We start from the raw sequence: 20191 nt of genomic DNA on the forward strand, positions 1-20191 counted from the left end.
GGCATAAATGTCTCAGACGAGCAAGAGGAGTGGTCTTCTGACCAAACATGTCAGGAGATATTCGGCAGTTTGTCGAGTCATGTGGCACATGCGCTGCCTTCGCTCCAGCCCAGTCAACTCCAATGATGATAGCTCATGATATTCCTCCGGGCTCGTGGCTTAAACTGGGTGCTGATATTTTTCAGCTGAAAGAGCGAAATTATTTGGTCCTGGTGGATTACTTCAGCAAGTTCATAGAAGTAGACTTCTTGCAAAATACTCTAGCTAGCACAGTAATCCACAAATTGAAGCATCATTTTGCTCGGCACGGAATTCCTTGCACACTCATCACAGACCGCAATTCAAGAACAAACAGTTCCTAGATTTTGCTAATGGCTGGGGCTTCCGTCATCTCATGTCGAGCCCAGGGAACAGGCGGAATCTGCTGTTAAAATTGTGAAATCTATCTTCAAAAAGTGTGCTCGCTCAGGAGAGGACCAATACCTGGGCTTATTAGCTCAACGTAACACGCCAGATGGTCAACTGAGGTGCAGCCCAGCGCAAAGGATCTTTGGAAGACCTACACGGACGAGCCTTTTTTTTTTTTCAAGCCGAGCACAACTCAGGTCTATCGCCATGGGCAATTTACTACCTAGTGAGATGGACGAGCCTGCCGACCAGTAGCCAGCGTCTACAATTCACTCTACCGCAGGTTCCTGAAGTCCATGCAAAGTTGCTAGAAAGGTAAAATGAGACGGCTCAGCAACATAATAGAGCATCACAAGACCTTGTGCCATTGCATCCTGGAGCTTCAGTGTGGCACCGGAACCCTCTACACCAGAGACCGATTTGGGAAGAAGCCTGCATAACAAAACAGATCAGTCCGTGCACGTATGAGATCCATACAAATGAGGGCTCCACGTTGAGAAGAAGCAGACAATTCATTAAACCACATGTCCAACAAGATATGGAAATTAAGCAAACAGCTTCACAGCCAGCCTGTCACCACTAAGACAATATGATATCCCTACCTGAGATGCAAGAGCCTGAGTACAAGCCAGACAGAAATGGTCCTAAATTTCCAGCAACCAAGGATGAGGTATCACCCCAATGCCAGGTTCCAACACCACAGAAACAGGTAGCAGGCCCGTCATCACAGACAACCCGGGATAATGGATCTTACACGGTCAGAAGATCGGGTTGCCTGGTAAAGCTTCCATCCAGGCTGACTTATTCTTATAAATTGTAAGAAACTTATGGTTTTCTCCTAAAGGGAGGAAGATGTTGAAGATGTTATTAATTTATCATCATTATTATAACGAGTCACGGAATGGCAACAGTATGGCATTCGAATGTCGTCTCAGTTGTTATGGCAACATATGTCTAGGCCGGATGTTTATTATTAAAGTGTCAGTTATGTTCTCGTTCGTAATCGATGTAGTCGCATCACTAAACAGCTACCACCTACTAAGGCATCCTTCTACATTATTTGCTTGCCAGTAGATGTAACTGAACAATCATATTCAAGAAATATATTTCCTGCATTCCTTTTGAACTTGAACAATTCATACTGGTGTTGTTTACAATTACGAATACAATATTTCTTTTTTAATACAAATTATAGCAATTACTTAAATTATGATTGTTATTGTTATGTTATTATTTTACTTTAAGAAACGGCATAGAACATGATGAACTCTGTTGTAAATATTACTAACTGAAAAAGGGACTGACAGATGGCAGCACGGGCTTCATCTCCATATTACAAGAGTGGGAGTCTATGTCGGTATAGCAATGGTGCCCGCTGTGTTGTATAACTGTCCATGTTTTTGTGTTCCTTCAGTGTTGTAATTAGCAGTTTCAAGTGATTATTTTACATTAGCAACAAGAAATAGCAATTTCAAGTGACTTTTTTTTTTTTTGTTCTCTCTCGTCCAGTGACTTGCCAAACTGCTTAGGTTTCTCTCCTGATGATGAGTTCCAGCGATGGAAAATGTTCACAAAATTCAGGCCCGAAGGCCTCCCAAAAAGAAACCAGACTCGTGTAAAGAAACCAACAAGCAAAGCATCCAGATTTTCAGCAGCGAAACGTGTTTCACCGGAGAGCAAAAGCTGTTATCATTGTGGAGATCTGTGACATTTGTCTAACATCTGTCTGTTCAAAAGTTCAATTTGCTTCGGTTGCAAGAAAATCGGGCCTCTCATAACGGGTATGTCGATCGGAATCGAAAACAATACCCTTATAGTTAACAAGTTGCAATCTGAATCATCGAGAAAGGGACTGTGTTCTCCTACTGAGGTCATCAGAAATTAGTTTGCTTCATCTTGATCCTGTGGGACAAGCTCCACCACCATTATGGGTGTGTTGCTATATCGAAGGGAAAGAAATCACTGGACGTCGACTCAGGAGCACCATTTCCATTAATTCCTGTGGCAGTGTACCTTAAGTACAAGAACGTTTTTCCGAAGCTAGAAAAAATAGAAATTCGACTGCAGTCATTTACAAAACATCCAATCAAGATGTTAGAGGTGATGCAAGTGAAGGTCTCTGGGGATCAATCGAACTTTGTGAAGCTACCTCTACCAGTGGTACAGGACGGTTCAGTAAGCCTTGCAGGTCGAAATTGGATCAGGCCTTTAGGTCTATCATCTTTACTTGCACTTAGCTGGAAATGTAAACCAAGTTAAGTCAGTACCTAGAGAAGAGTTACATCCATTTTGGCTCAGCCGACATGAACTCTCTGTAGACCGAGGTGTGATATTACGTGGAACTAGAGTTTTTATACCTCGGCGCTTCAGGCTATTCATCTTGGATGATCGCCTTCATGGTAGCCACCAAGGAATGTCGGCGGTCAAAGCTATGTCACGTTCAAGTGTGTGGTGGCCGAGAATTGATAATGACATAGTCTCTTGTTTGCTCGTGTGTGTGATGTCAAGAAAATGCATCCATGCCTCTTGCCAAGCATGTTTCTTGGCCAGTGACCACAGTTCCATGGGACAGAATACATATTGATCATGCTGGTCTGGTGGAAGGCCATACACTTCTCATTGTCATAGATGCAGCTTCGAAGTGGATAGAAGCGATTACTGTGCTCTCAACTTCTTTAGCTGCTACTGTCATTTAAATTTGGTAGTTGGTAAGAATGAGACTAACTTTTTCAGAACCTCTGTTCTTCTCAATTGATCAATGTGTCTTTTGAAAGAATAACCATCATCCAACTTCACTTGATAGTGAAGCTTTCCAAATTTTTGAATGACAGTACCAAGTTTCCATACAGTTCGATTGTTGATATAACATCGGGCTTGTATTCTGTCTCCCACACCTAATTGTCTAGACTTGATTGTGTGTTCTCTGGGTCGATAAGCATCAAACTGAATACAGATATTGCATTGCAAATACATTTCAGCCGGAGTTTTACCATTTGACAATGGAGTGGCTCGATATCGAAAAACTATTTCTCTCACTTTTGCATGCATTGAATTTGGCTCTTTAGACATTATTTTCAATCGATTTTTCAATGTCTGTATATTTTACTCGGCCAAGCCATTAGTTGCAGGGTGTCCAGGTGCAATAAGCTTCTGAAAGATTTCATTTTTAACACAATAAGATTTGAACTGGTCACTGACAAAAATTGTTGCGTTGTCTGAAACAATTGTGTGTGGATAGCACAATGCAACAACCAGCAATGCGACTGGGACTGAAAAAAGACGCAAACACACATACTTGACTGTCTTGACTCTTTTTACATCCTGTTGCCAGATACAACAGTCGCGGTATTGCACATATTCGTACAGCCCCTTACCATCCGAACTCAAAGGGATTGGCTGAACGAGCAGTGAAAACTGTCAAGGCTGGGTTAGCAAAGAATAAATTTGGTTCTTTCAAAGAGAGGTTGAAAAGAGTACTCTTCGACTTACGCAGAACACCTCTTGCTTCTTCAAGTGTTGTTCCAGCGATGACCATGTATGGAAGGCAGTTGAGATCTTGTTTGGACTTGATTCGACCAGAGGAAAACTATATTCCAGTTCCAGGTGATCCTAGTCCTGCAAAAAGTTTTCATCCAGGAGATGAGGTGTGGGCCAGGAACTTCGGCAGAGGACTTCATTGTATTAAAGGAACTGTTGTAGGTACTATGGGTAGATCCATAGTGCATCTTGAAACACCTTCTGGTTCTCTCTTCAGGCACATGGATCAGCTACACCATGGTGAAGCCATGCCATCACCAGATGTCACAAAACAAGGAGGCACTAAAGAGGATAGTGAGACGACTTCTATCTATGTTGTTTCAGCTACAGAGCAGGCAGATGCAGAGAGTGGATTGAAGAAGAACGAAGACAACCGATGTGCAAAGGTGAAACCGTCAGCATCAATTTGAAGACCTTCAAGTGTCAGACATCCTCCAAAGAGGTTGGTTAACTGACTGTTTTCTTTTGGAAGGAAGGAAACTCAGTTCTAATGTATTCATAAAAAAATTCAATCAAAAAATATATTTTATTAGCTTCAAACTTTTGAGAAAAAGGAAGAAAAGGGTTGAATGTACATGCATCTGCATAAAAAGGGACACAGCGGGGCTCAGGTAGCACACAGAGAAATTAACTGTTCAGATGACTGGTTAAGGGTCCATGTTTGATTGGTTTCCATCTGTTAAGATGTCACTGGCTACAGAAAAGTCTAAAACACAAGCCCATTAAAGACTGTCCCACCCTCTTGTTGTGTGTTAATGCTAGTGCAAATTTCAAACTGAAGTAAGACCCTGTGTTCTCTCTCTTTTGTACCATTCCAGAAACACTCAAGCCTTCAATATAAAATAAGTGAAAAAGATAATTTTGAAATAAATTAAACTACATTATATCTTTGAAAAAAAAAAATCTTGGCTGTTGTGAGGGAGACTGTCACAGAAGGAATCATTTGAGTTGAGTTGTTTCCTATCAGGAAGAATTGGATTTGACATACAAGTGTTTACAAATTATGAGGGCATTTATGGAACAAATTATAATTGTAAACCAAAGTTCCACTGTGTATCACAATATTGCAAATGTTCTGAAAGTTATGGAACTTTAGCTGTATTCATTTCATTTTATTATTAGTTATTGTACGTGTATATTTTTATTGTGCTGCTTGTTTTTATTTAACATGTTCGCCTTGATTCTCTCTCTCTCTCTCATTCAGTTATTGCCTAGTTGAGATTCTTTTTTTTTTTTGGTAAATAAATAAAAAATTGGCACCCCCCCCCCCCCCACCCAATTTGTATCGTATGGCTGTTAAAAATTTGCTGTGAGGCATTTTGATCATGAAACCTTATGTTCTTTAATATGTAAAATTAATATGCAAATGCAGGTATGTGGTTTTTTCTTTTAGACTGGTGCTGGTGCCAAAACCAACAAGCCTGTTCTTTACAAACCAGACCAGCAATGCCTGCTTACTGCTGACAGGAACAATGAACAGAAGTTCATATTTATTTCAGGAGATAACAAGGTGGACTACAGACAGCTGGCTAAGGTCAATGGAAATAACAATACTGTGAACCGCAATGAGAATTGGTACGAATTATTTAATTTTTATACATTGGTCCCAAAATAATATTACATCTTTATAAGATTATTTATATTTTTTTCGTACTTATATTTTTTCATGATTATTTGTTTTTTATTGCTCTTATTGGGTTGCTGTATTTTTGATATAGTTTAGATATATATTTTACATCCATGTTTTTTATGGGCATTTTTTTTTCAGCGACCTTATTGGGCATTTTGTCTGTTGTGGCCTTTGTATTTGTATAGTCTTTCTCTCCCCACCATTAACCCTTTTGTTGTCTTTGAAACATCCCAAAATCTGCCATTAGTATATTTTTACAGTTTATGAATATATAAATGTACCCATGTCAGTAGACACATAAACGAGTTGATTTTGAACCCATAAGAGAGATAGTAGAGTTTAATACAGTCAACATTTGTTATAAGGACCTTGCATTATTGTGACTGTTCCTTTATAATGATTGGTATGATGTCCCAAATATTTTACTATTCATCACGTTATTTTTCATCCAATATAACAAACTTTGATATTGAAGAGTTTTGAATCTCTCTCTCATCTGTTTGAAATGGCAAGGTCTGATAAACACCTGTATGTGACCATTTCCCATGGAACGACTGAGGTTGTTATAACGAGTGTCAACTGTAAAACATTTTGAGTCTGATATCAGGCTCTCCAAAACCGAACATTCCTTTGGGAAAGAGTGCAAACCATCCCAAGATGGTCTCTCTGGGCGGTCAGCAGTCATGTCGGCCTGTCTATAAAACATTTATCTTGTCAAAAACATCCAATTTGTCAAGCATTCCTCATAGTGGAATCTTACTTGAAATGGGTCCAGTCTCATATTTGTTTCAGAGATGGAAGTTTTTGCTGTACATGATATCATAATATTTTAATTATCAATGTGTGAGATATTTTCTTATTTTTGTATTCTATCAATTATCTAATTTTCTTCAACAGCTCAAACCAGAACATTATAAACCGCCAGAAATTTCCATGGTCAGAGGAAATTTCACCTGTGATTTCAAGCAATCCTAGAACAGATGTTATAAGCCACCACACACTGCCTGTGGCAACATTTGTAACTATTAAAGATGGCGGCACTTCAAGTGATTCTGATATTGATTCACCACTACAGTCTAAAGATGTAAGTAGGAATTGACTAATTCAGTAGAATTTTGAATTTCACATAGATAAAACCAGGGCTGATGCTAATGGAACATTCCCCCCCTCCCCGTATAAATAAACATGTTAATAAACAATTGATATTATTTAGGAAAAATCTTTTTTAAAAAGGCTTGGAGCAAAACTTGATTGGTTGTGTTAGCTGACCGTAAGTAGAAAAAATGTAATTGGATGGCAGCTCAAATTATCTGCATTACATGTGAATTCTGGTTGACCGATCGAGAAGAAATTTCTTACAAATTTATGTAACTTTTCTTGACAGGTCTATTTAAATAGAAAGCTCTTTGTAATTCCAAAACAGTAGTTTTTAACATTTTTTTCTTTCCCCACCCCCAATGCGATTCAATTTAACTTCTCACACCCCTTGAGTTATGTGTTGTTTATTTGTTGAAAATTCAATTTTTTGCAGTTAATTACATTAATTTTCTGCAAGGATGATGTCACTCTCCGCTACCATATGAAGGATTCAACAACTGGCTGTTGCGAAGATATATTTTGGAAAGAGAGAAAATTCAACTGCCCCTGCGGGGAATCGAACCCACGTCCTTTCACTTTCCGGGTGAACGCCCTAGACCACTAGACTACAGAGGCACAGAATCTCTCAATCTTTCCTTGGAGCTCAGTATACACTGAAAGGGACCGTACATGGACGGCCGGACCAGCCAGTTGTTAAATCCTTTGTATTAATTTTCTGCTAATTAATTGTTGTAAAAATTTTTTACTTTGAAGATAATTGCAAAATTAATTTATTGGAAAAAAAGAAGACAGAGGTAAATCAATGCAACAAAATTTAAATTACTGTACATGTCTATTTTGCTGCTTTTTCATAATAATAAATATTGTGAAATTGAAATTCTTTCTTTGAAAGGGAGTTACTTGCATATTATCACTTACATTCAAGTGATTTCTGGTTTCCATCAGCAAAAGTGACGAAAACCATATTTTGCAAAGGGAGATGGTAGAGAATGGTAAAAAAGTGTTTGCAAAGCTGTCTTCTCCAGTTTTGAAAATGGTCTCAACTGGGCTCACAAAAATTGTTCTAAATGAGACTTTTGAAAATCAGATTTTCAAAAGTCTCATTTGGAAGTGTAAGGTCTGAAAGGTTTAAAAGTCTTGAAAGGTTTAAGGTCTTGAAAGGTTTTAACCTTTCAAGCTGGAAGCAATAAAATTTTGTGCAACACATTTCTCCTGTGAGTGGAAATTTAAAAACCATGTGTGAAAATGTCAATATCACTCATATTATTCAAAGAATTGAATTTTTTTTTCATTTTGATCTTCCTGAATAATCAGTCCACATGTTATAATTTTTTTTCTATCTCACACCTTAAAAATGCTTTCCTGCTAAAATCCACTGTTCTAACAGAAACAATGAAGGGTGGTTAGGCTCTGAACAAAATAATCCTAATAAAAGACGTGAAATCATACATTGCTGCAATACTTGCCCCAATAAACTAAACACTCATCTCTGTGATCATTCTGTAAAATACCGTACAATAAAAAATACAGTGTAATATTCATAAAAATTTTATTTTTCAAAAATGTTAGTATTCATAAAATATTAAAATACAATAATTTCTTTATGAGGGTTGATCAAAAGTGACTAGCCTCTTACAATAAGCCAACTGTAAAGTCAGGCAGAGCCTAAGCTATGTCTGGCTTTTACAGCCCCTGATGATGAAATGCACATACCACAGTTATGAGTGTCTGCGTTGGGGTAAAATCTCATCACAATGAGGAATTGGTCCTTCTGTGTTACCCTGAAAAACATCTAAAAGGATGGAAGTTGGGCCCCCAAGGTCAGGGCTCAGGCTAGGGAGACAATTCTTAAATTTTTTTGCTTTTCTGCACTATAACTTCACTATACAGGAGCCCTGGAAAATCTAGCCTAGAATCCATCAAGGATCCCATCCCAGGGGCCCTGCTGCAGCGTGTAGGGTAAGGGCATGGTTGGTTCCTAAACATTTCAGTTAGATGATGAAACAAATGAAAGTCATTAGCTAACAGGTCAGAATGTTATTATTTTCGAAAACTTCCCTGCAAAAACTATGTGAGAATATTGGTTGTTTACTGGGGCATATGGGAGAAGGGCTGTAATGTCCAACAACACGTCACTCACCCTCAACATTCCTTAGTGTTTGTTTTGTTCATGGTGCAATACAGACATTGCAGCCCACTGGCAGAGCAGCAGCTAGATGCTTAGTCAGCTGGGGAAATCACATATTTTGGTGCCTCCTTTTAATTCTGCAGGAGAGTTTAAAGGTTGAAATTTGCACCTCCCGCCCCTATGGTCTATGCCTAGAGTGCCAGACCCACCTACTCCTCCTTAGTTGTGGCCCTGCATACTTAACGCTTCTTATCAAGGATTCTTCTTTCCAAACATATGATGTCATACTGATTTAATGCTCACATAACTTTACAAGTTAACACCAGACTCAACTTTTGCACAACGTATGGTGGTTTCTTTTTTCTATTGCCCTTGCCACCTTTTTTTTTTTTTTGACCAGTGGCCAGAACATATGAATGGATTTGTGTGGGCTTTGTGTTATGTGTTACCTGTAAGACATTTCTTAAATCGTTTAAAACTTACAAAAACATTGTCAAGCTCATAGGGTAAATTTTGTTGGTACTAATTATTGTAGACCCATTTGAATACTTTATTTAAAAAATAGGAACTGTCTGCTTTGTGTTAGGCAAATGAATTTTTTTTCTTTTTTACTTGTTTACGCATTTCGATTCTACAATGAAGATCCGTCTTCAGAACCTTGTGGCCAGAAACCACACACAAGTAAAACCATTTAGGGAATAGTCATGTTCACTTTTGGTCATCTAGGGAGTTTGCCTTTGTATTAGATGAGCCTGAGTGGTCTTTCAATGCAAATTGCAGTGCCATCTATTGTGTTCAAAAACCTTTCTTTGCTGAGGTCTATGACATCTACCCAAGCTGAGGATATAAGTCTGTTTTCAAAAAAGCAACACACAATTCCAAATTAAATTTTCCCAAGGGGTATTTCCCCAGAACTGGCCAAGATTTCCTCATCAACAGTGGAAGGAACACACCACCTATATTGTGAGCTTGGGGAGACTATATAAACCTTGGCCAAGACTGGGTTTTCAACAGCAATAGACGGCACCCCAATTTGTATACAAAGACCATTTGCGTTCAGCTAATACAAAGGCAAACTCCCCAGGTGACCAAAAATAAAACCCAAATCCTTTCAATGGTTTTATTTGTGTGTGGATTCTGACCATAAAATTTTTAAGATATCTCTTCATTGTAGAGCCAAAATGCCTAAACCAGTAAAAAGGGGAAAAAATTAATGTCTTAAGAACATGTTAAGAATTTTCTGTGGATTTGAATGTTCTTAAAGAAAAAATGATGTGTCATGAAAGTGCCAAGTTGTTTTTCAAATGTCTATGAAATGTTCAGAATTTTTTTGATGGTTTGCTGTTGGATCAAAAAGTATTAATTGATGTTCCCACTTCCTCTAGCTGGAAAAAGCATTTCAGGAACAGGTATGTGAAATCAGCATTCTAAAGAAACAACTGGAGATGAAAGACAAGAAAATCGCTGAACTCGAAGAAAAGCTTGCAAGAGTTGTGGAAAATAACAGAGATATGTAATCACCAGACGTATCTTCATTATTTTCTCTCTTGTGATTTCTGCACAATTTTCTCTTTCTCTCAATGCTTCGAAAAAGTTTGTGGCCTTGACTTGCACAGTTTTTTTTAAAGACAAGCTTGTAGTTGGTCGTAAAAAAATCCTAACACTGCTTAGGAATGTAATATTTCGCGCAATTTATGGACAAAGCGTTAGGCATTATGAAGTGTTTGCTGTGATGAGACCTCGTAATATTCATATTTATCGAGTAGGCCAGTTATTGGGGTGGGGGGGGGGGGAGAGTTGTACTCATCGATTTTATTATTAAATTTGGAAATCTCAATCATTTTACTATTAAAAAAAATTGGATTAACTCTTCTTGTATGTCTTACCTTTATCTCTAATGGAGATACTGTTACACAAGTACCTGTGTTGTTATACACAAAGGAATGTAGTTAGAAAAATGGCAGCTGTGTGGAGGTAGCTAATAGCTGATAGAAACTTGTCTTCTGTTTTTCCCTCATTGGTTTTTTTTAAATACTATTTTCAGTTTTAATTGTGGCATTTTATACGTACTCATTGCAAGTTTGTTCTGTCAAATTTTTTTTTCTTTGTGTTTATACTTGTGTGTGAAAATTTTTATGAGTTTTCTTTTATTTTTTGTAGATTGCATTTGTATGCTTTTATTATACTTTTTTCCGTTATGTGGGACCATATTATGTGATACTCTTCTTATGTTTGTTTTTTTTAAATTGAGGCTGTTAAATATTTTTGAATATTTCAATGAATTTTTTTTCATCACTTAATACTTATATTTTAATTCATGTAATTGCAACACCCATTAGTAAATTAATAGCTGCTCTGCAAGTCTATTATTTTCAAATACAGTAGGACCCGTTATACCACAGTTACCTGGGCATAGAAATTTGAAGTTATGTGCATTATAAGGAAACTTTTTCTCCAATCAAATGTAAATGAACTATAGTAGTGTACATTACCAGTAATTTGCTTTGAAGTGACCATATTCACATTTTTATTGAAATCATGACAGTATTTATATATATTTTATCTCTTCTTTATGAGAAAAATCCTCAGTTTGGTACATGGAATTGTCCTGAACATTTCATATTAGCTTGCGGTGGGTAGATGCATAAAATGAATCTTTTTATAATCTGGCTGACCTTTCATTTGATGCCCAGGTTAAATAAGATATTTGACTACCATACAAATACAATGCCACAACAGGCAAAATGCCCAACGATGTGGCTGAGAAAAAGATGCCCATAATAAATATTGATGTCATATATTTCAAAAATACAGCAACCCAATTAAAAATGCAATTACAATTACAAACAATATATATGCATGATAAAATATTATACGATGCCCATAAGAATACTTATGGTTGTCTTATTCTAAGTATAGATAACTTCTCGATTTACCCCAACATGTTTATCGTATTTCTTTTTAAATGTGTCAATTGTTTGCCAAAAAATATATTCAGAAGTCGTACAAGTTTGATAGCTGCTCAGTTCTTCTCAGGATTTTTCTTGACATCCAGGTACAACTTCCAATTGTGATAGAGAGAGATGGTTCAAAAAAAAATGGTAGCATAAGACATTGTTGTAGGAGTCACTCACTGAGCAGTTAGTGCAAAATAAAAGAAAGCAGTGTCATTCTAAATCAACTATAAACAGTGGATCCAATGGTAATACAGCTGAACACTGATTCAACAACAATTTATTTTTCAGAATTCTGCCGTTATTTGGATCAGATTTTAACAGATGTGACATCAAATTGAATCATGGTTAAATCTGTGTAATACTTATGTATAGATGAATTGTTTACTGAAAATTTTTGGTGATAATAGGGGTTGGAAATAAATCTGAGGGCTTAACACTGTTCCACTATAGTTGTATTGTGACATAAATAATTGAGTAATTTTCCACTATCACTTCATCTTTCAGTACTTATGTAAGTTCCTAAGTGGTAAAGTGGTAAGATGCTCATCTACCACCATACCACCATGAAAGCTAGTGTCAAGTCCATGGGTTTGATCCTGGGAAAAAACATAGGTAGCAAGTTCTTTCCCTACTGAACCTAAGATGACCACCGATTGATGGTGCCTTCATTTTTGAGGATCAGTCTTCTTCCAACTCGATCAGTAGTAAATTGCTGTATGACGATATAACCATAGTTGTTGTGCTGTAAAGTAGTTCTGGCACAAAAAAAAAAACTTGGTTTGTCTTTGCTATCTTCACAATTGAATAAGTGTTGGTCTGTGAGACCTTCCCTCCCCCCCCCTCCCACACCAGCTAACTCACTTATACGCCATGACATCCAGATTGTAGCAGCCAGACATGGCCTGGGCTTTGTCCTTTGTGGGAAGTAAGCCTGCAACCTTGTGAGGTTAGGACATACTGGAGAGATAACAACTAGACTGCTAATATGGTTTATAAAAGGAAAGATTGCTTGTTGATCAAAAACACTTTTTGTTTTTAGTTGCGACAAGAAAATATTGCAGAGAGACACTGCCATTTCCTCGAATGCCTGAGAAATTCTATCCATCAAGGACAAACGAACTTGACTGAGACACTTAAAAAGAAAATTTTCAAATGAAATTTTTAAAATGATGGGTGATGCGATAGTGCCTTTGATATTGCCATTTCTATTACTATTCAAATTTCTATGGTACACCAGGACAGGGTATAACCAGGTCCTCTGTTGTAATTTTTTTCTACATATTATGTAAATAATATTTTCTTCTGATACAAACTCGGTGAGATTTATTTGTCCATATTTTTGATCGAAAAGTTATTATGAACCTAAAAAATATATATAAGGCATGTTAAGTACAGGGAGGGTTTTGCTAGTTAAGTTGTCTAAATAATTTATGAGAGCGAAAAGAAAATTTTTCTTGGTAACACCTGCTAGATCCTGTTCTGTGGATCAACTGACAAATATTTTTGTTCATAAAACTCCATCAATGTGTTTCTTTGAAAAAGAAAAGTGACCTTTTCATCTACTTTTATCACAAGGTTTTGTTACTTCTGAATTATTCTCAATGCTCTGGGATGAGGGAAAAGTTGTTGAGGATGTTGTTTTAATCTCCCATCAAAAAAGCCAGTATTTAATGAAAAAATAATTTAATAATTTATGGAAATATATTCATATTTGATGAAATCATTTCAGAATCGAAGGAAAAACAATTTCAGAATTAATGAAAATTCTGTGATATGCAGTGAAAAAATTATCTCAGAGTGCATAAAGTTCTCCAATAATATAAGACTTTGTTTCATTAGGTGCCTTGGGTCCCATCTGGTCAACTCGTTAAGACACCACAGTGTGAATCTAGATAACAGAGTATGGCTTACGAAATATGAAAGCCTGGATAACCAAGCGGAGATTGAGATGTAGTTCGGGAAGAAAATTTACATTACTCTGTGGGGAATCGTACCACCAATCTTTCACTGTCCGGGCGAGTGTTCTAACCATTGAACTACAGAGGAAAGACATTTTCCTTCCTTAGAGCATATGTATGAATGCTGTAGTTCTGTTTTCTGTAGTTCAGTGGTTAGAACACTCACCCGGACAGTGAGAGATTGGTGGTTCGATTCCCCACAAAGGAATGAGAGTTTTCTTTCCAAACTACATCTCGACCTTGGCTTGGTTATCAATTTTTTGGCTTTCGTATTTCATATAAACTATGGAGTGACATCGTTTCTCTCTAGAGTATGGCTTGTTGGCCCTATGGCTTCACTAGAATTTTTTTTTTTTGGCCTGCAATGCCTGAAAGGTTGAAGACTTCTTGGAATGGGGTGGGGGGGGGGTTCAGTTTACAGTGCTTTCTTTTGTTTTTCTGAGAAACATTTTGGCTCTCGCCAAATAACCTTTGCACCCACTTTTTGCCATAACAGAAGTGAGAGCTTATGGAGGTTTCACTGATCTATTACACAAATTTTGTGATTACACGTGCTGAAGTTTTTATTTAATGTTTAATCTTCTAAACCACATTGTAAAAATTTGGTAAATTGTCGGTATGATTCTTTGAAGGAATTGTTTTAGTTTAAACTAATTACCCCGGGTTAAATTTTGAAAGATTATAAACTTTTTGATTCATTTATAATTTTTAGTAGATGCTCTTCATTAGCTGAAGACTGTTTTATACCATATCAGTTATGTAAATATTTTATTGTCTTTGTGTTTGTTTAGTTGTAGATTATATTATTATTATTTGTGTTATAAGTTCCATTTACTTTTTGAATAACCAAGCATTTTATCATTTATTAAAGCACACATTTATCTCCTTTGTTTTCATGTCATATGTTCGAGGGGAGGGGGTTTCCCTTCTTATTTCACCTTGCAGCGCCACGGAGAGACTCAAATGGTATTTAGTATTATAAATAGGCAGTCACTTTATTATAACCCAACTAAAATAGGTAAGCTAACGATGTTAGGCCAGTTTGACATTTAAGAAACGTATGCATTATGCAGCTTCTTATTCACCATTTCGAGACAATGCGTATGGTGATGACTTCTGAATTCAGAAAAATATCAAACGGGAATGTAAATTCATGACAGCTTATTTATTCAAACAAAAAGTAAAATATTGCTACTTTTTGATGGTAATCAAGTATCTTCAAGTGAAAAACGCAAAGTATATATCTGAACTTTGATCACACCCATGAATGTAGTTACCGAAAGAGAAAGCTTTCTGGTTTGCTTCTGTATGTTTGAAAAAAAAATTAGTTATTGTTTTTGACTTACAATCAAACGCAATTATAATGCTATTAATTATATATATTTATTATAATGCTGAAATTTTGTTGTTATAACCAGGTGTCGCTGAAAAGAGAGATTAGCATTCTAAGACCTTTTTTTTTATGAAAAATATAATTAGATGCAATTAAAAAAACACTGTGCATGAATTGAACACCAGAAATGGTAATTGTAGTAAGTGCCAAATCACAAATTTTAAAGGAGAGCGAAAAACAAGTTTCTCAGGTGCCATAGACCATGTTAAGTGACAGCTACTGACAAGTTTTTCAACTACTTAGAGTTAGTTGGACACTCACATCGATTCCCAGGTTGACGTTGGCAACTTTGGTATTTACTGCGTTTTGATGTGGAAATTTTTTGGTATTTACTGCATTCATATTATTTCTGGTCTTTAATTTTCTGCTCCGCAGCACCCCTGGAGATGCACCAGGGTGCTGTGGCGCACAGTTTGAGAATCCCTGCTCTATGAGAATCAGCCAGGACCACCATTTATCGATGTTAAAGATGCAATGTTGTTATAATTAAGTTTGACTGCATTAAGTGACATTCATCGAGGCCTCTGTCTTTGAACATGATGCATCTTAATATTATATAAATATATATGTTATTTTCTAAGCTGTTTCACTGCTGATAATCGATTGCAACTTGTTCACCTTGTAATTGTGATAATCTCATGTCCTCTAATGAGTTCATTAGACCAGATCTAAGTTCATTGTAGATTCTGTGCAGCTGGTAGAAGACACTGTCTCCATAGTTGTTTGTTTGAACCCAGATACTGCACAATCAAGTGTTCATGTTTGCATTGTCACATATTAATGGCATTATTACAAATTAGCATTTCATCTTTTCATTTTTTAGCATTTATTCAGAAAACTATTCATAATCATATGTATATGTGCATTTATCTAGAGAAGTCCTCATTTTGTTTGTTTCATTGTCTAAAATATTTTTCTCATTAAAATCTCTGAAATTGATTTCACTGCCAAAGGTTCATACTATGGTTCAAAAGGAAATAATGGTATCAATTTTATATTTGAATTGAATTAAAGGAAAAATTCCTATCAGAACATTTTCTTCTCATGTTTTGAAAATATATTCAATAAATTTTGCCTACTTAGATTGCGATAAAATTTAGTGATTATTAACTTTTTAAATTAATTTTTTATCCATTTTCTAAGAAATATTTATAAATTGATTTGTATACATTCTGAAAATTCATTTGAACTGTGTATAATAATTTTGTTACAATCACCGTTTCGAAAATTTATTATCAATAGAAGATTCCGGGCGGGCTAAAGAGTTATGATCCCAAATAATTTTGACCTAGAAATGTTTCATCCTGCAAATAAGGTAACATCTTTAGTAGAGACAAGAGCAGAGTCTACATTTATTCACACAATGGAAACAGTACCAACACGACTGTTGTAACAGTTGTGTTGTTCTGGTAGCATTGTTACCACTGAAAGTAACCATATAAGGCAATTAGTGCACCAAACTGAATACAAGATTGTTTAGACCAGTGTTCTTTAACTTTTTTACAACTGCAGACTGGTGAAAAAAGTCAACAATTTCATGAACCAGCAGAAACAGAATAATAAATCATTTGCAGACTGGCAAGAAATAAATGGATGAGAGAAATAATTTATGGACTGACAAAAAATAAAGGCAAAAAAAACCAGCTAAAAAATAAACTGATATGAGAAATAATTAATGGAATAACCAAAAATAAACAAATGGGACAAATATAAGTAATTTGCAAACCTGGTGATGACCAAAACAGAAATAAAAAGTAATATAGTACTAATAAAGAATGTACAATATTTATTGAATCTAAAATTATGTAGCAATTGTTTGAGTTAGTCACTGACCAGCAGGAAATTCTCATGGACTGGTACTGGTCTGAAAACTAGCTATTGAACGCTGGTTTAGACTGAAGCTCTTTCTACTACTTGAGCTGATTCAATTAGCCCTCATGCAGAAACAATGTTTGCTAATGCACGCCTGAAAATTCAATTTTACTCCAAATTTCATTGAGGAGTGACAGTACTATTAAATTTTAGAAATTGTTTTTAAATTGGGATATTTCTGTTTTTCATAAAAACCGCTTTTTTCAAGATGATCTCTTAAAGTTTTGGAGAGGAGTGAAATTACTCTTCAAAATTACTTTTTCAGGGGCCAGAAGTGTTTTAAACATGATATTTGGATTCCCGAGTTGGTTCTGGCACTCTTATAGTACAAAATACTGTATATTGTGGTACAGATACTTGGGCACCCCCATTCGCCAAGACTGCTGCTCTTATGTGTAGGCTCTTATGTGTGTCAAAAAAGAAAATGATTTATGGTATTATCTGCCACAGTTGAATGTCCAGAGGTCAAAATTCATCTAGATTATAACTCTTTAGAGAAAAGCCCTGAATAATCTCACTGCGACGCCGGCCATGAAAGCCTATATTCATGAACCATCATTGTATCTGATAGCAAAAAATTTTTTGGCAGCTGTATTTGTATTTCATTTTGTGACTTTATACATATATATTGCAGTTAACATTATGAAAAAAGAGCTATTCTTTTATATCCTGTATTACTGTCTGACTATATTATATATGTTAGGGTTACCAGATGCCTTTGTTTAGTATGGGAAGTATTTCAAAAGCACTGTCATATAAAATAAGTGAAATGCCTGTATTTTCTAAAATACGGACGATATTTTCTCAGGTGAGTGTAAAACTTTAATTTGTAAATTGAGCTATAACATTGTTTGGTGCAAAGCAACTCATTAGCTACCCCTAAGCTGACTGTAACATTCTGTTTTCAGTTCCGAATTGGCAATGTTTAGCTTTGATTGTGGCTTGCTGGATGCTAATTGACAGTAGTAGGACTATTTTCATTCCAAAGAAATGATCAGCCTAGGATGTCTTTATTCTTCGAGTTGAAAATGTTGTAGTCCTATTAATTATGCAAGTACGTTCATTATGTTTGCCAAAGAAAATTTTTATAGAAAATTCCGAAGTTGATTTATATTTTATCAATGGATTTTTTTCCCAGATGTGTGTACTAAGTGTTTTTTTCGATAGGTAAATTATCATTCGGAATGGTTAAGTTTGTTCTCATGTTGAACATTGAAATTTCGATGAGAGTAAGATTTTTTGACATACATCATGAACGTGTTAAGAGGGTTTTAGGACAGCTCGCTGACTGTGCAGTTCTTTGTGATGGTCAGTGCAGACTTTGGGTAGTATTCACAGACATGGTTTAAACTATGGTCACAATTTTTGGATAGGAACACAGTATAAGATTGGTTAAATCCAGGTTTTTAACCAATCTATCTATCTCCTCTCCAAAAATTGTGACTATAGTGTGAAACATGTCGGTGAATACCGCCCTTATGGGATGGCGTTATTGCAGTTGATGCTTGTTATAATGACCCCCCTAAAAACTGATTTTATGTCAAAAGGAAATAATACATAGGATATTAAATAGACAGATATTTGGGTTTACCCTATTGGTTGTTATAATGGAATGGTCGTTACAAGTGTGGACTGTATTTTGATTTCTCTCAATTTGTAAGGATTTTTTTAGGGAGTTTTCGAATTTAAAAATTTCCTGAGGAGCCTAATGAAATGTCAAATGTTATGCAATGTTCTCATTGTCGAGACAAGGGGTATAAAATAAACTATGGTGGAAATGAGCGTTGCATAAAATGCAAGAAATATGAATGTAGGTATAGTTATATATGAGCTGTTGTGAATTAGGTAGCGATAGATTTTCATTGCTTTCATACCAAAATTTATTTTTAATGATTTTACAAAGAAAATTAAATGTGTGTCAATGTACATGGTGGTCATAAAAAAATGTCAATATATGATGCCACAGCAGCCACGAAAATCAAGGAATGAAATTGAAATTATGTATATCAAAGTATGCATTCAAGAATGGGAACAGGGGGAAAATCCAGCTTTAGCGGTTACAGCAACGAAATTTTGAAAAATTCAAATTACAACACTCACTTTTATGCATTGCAGACTGATCAACGTAGTAAAAAATGTTGGGGCAGAGCAGGCCGACTGAGTTGAAGAAAAAAAGCAATGATCATAAGTTTAGGAATAAGTTAGGCAATCAGGAGAAAAAGCATGATCGCAACACACATGCGGAAAGAAGCAGACACACATATATAGAGAAAAACCAGTAATAAAGTAGCACTCCTGTGAGGGTGAGAGCATTGCACCGCCGATTTGCATATAGCTTGGGCCGACTTGTTCCTGCGTAAAAAAGGGAAACATTCCAACAAAAAACATTGGAAGAATGGTACCTGTAGCATGATCAATCCCAATGCTAAACACAAAGGAACATGTGGAAACAACCAATGCAGATCACATTACTGCTGTAGGAAGTCTCCCACCAGGAGGTGTTAGCGCACCAACCGCTTCGTGAGATCATCCTTTGTTTGCAGTGGCGGCAGAGCCGGAGGTGCAGTGGGTGCTCAAGCACCCACGATAATTTGTGGCATGCATCCGAGCACCCCCAGAATTGATTCAGAAATTGAAATTTCCGATATAAAACTAAAGACGAGCACCCACAGTTTCGAAACACTTCCGACGCCCCTGTTTGTTTGTGTTGCGCACCTGCATATATAGTGCTACAAGTACTATTTTTGCTATTACAGTTACATGAGAGCTTGAGTTTTGTTTTTCCTCTTCATTCTTAACACCTGTATTTCCATTCACATTCGTTGATTTTTGTGGCCACTAGGGGCTCGTACATCAGCAGTCATTTTATGACCAACCTGTATAATGTTAAGTTTGAGCACATTTTTTTTGGGATGAATCCCATTCTTTTCGAATATTGAAATTTTTGTAGATTTTAATAGTTCCCATTTGTCTTGAAAAAGCTTTCTTTATAAATCTGTCGATAAAAAGTAATAATGAGATGTTTGTAAATTTAATGATAGGTTATTAGGCTTTCGTGCTGCCAGGCTCGAGTATTTGTACTAGTCCATCTCTATGTATGCCAAAGTACACAAATTTTATAATGTTTCACGAATAAAGGTTCAGAAATATTCTATGGAAATTCATTTGATGTTATTTGCTATATTTTAAGGCTGGATAAATCTCAGGCGC

At 36.1% G+C, this 20191-nt stretch overlaps 1 protein-coding gene and 1 non-coding gene across 3 annotated transcripts in view; one reads left to right on the plus strand and one right to left on the minus strand.

Moving 5' to 3' along the window:
* Window positions 1-11541, plus strand: part of LOC149063631 (coronin-2B-like) — a 34001-nt gene extending 22460 nt beyond the window's left edge. Inside the window, exons 11-13 of one of the 2 annotated variants that reach the window (XM_089255920.1) lie at window positions 5339-5520; window positions 6473-6659; window positions 10187-11541. In XM_089255920.1, coding sequence (XP_089112046.1) covers window positions 5339-5520; window positions 6473-6659; window positions 10187-10318 — 501 coding nt within the window. In that variant the 3' untranslated portion in view covers window positions 10319-11541. The remainder of the gene's footprint in view (window positions 1-5338; window positions 5521-6472; window positions 6660-10186) is intronic. The other variant, XM_089255919.1, reaches the window with a different exon arrangement.
* Window positions 7215-7288, minus strand: TRNAS-GGA (transfer RNA serine (anticodon GGA)). Its single transcript has one exon. It is a non-coding gene; the product is annotated as a tRNA-Ser (tRNA).
* Window positions 11542-20191: the final 8650 nt, after the last annotated feature.

This window comes from Pholcus phalangioides, unplaced genomic scaffold (assembly GCF_987345545.1).
Source record: "Pholcus phalangioides strain wild (caught in Gottingen) unplaced genomic scaffold, Ppha-v1.0 ptg000172l_1, whole genome shotgun sequence".
Lineage (NCBI taxonomy): Eukaryota > Metazoa > Arthropoda > Arachnida > Araneae > Pholcidae > Pholcus > Pholcus phalangioides.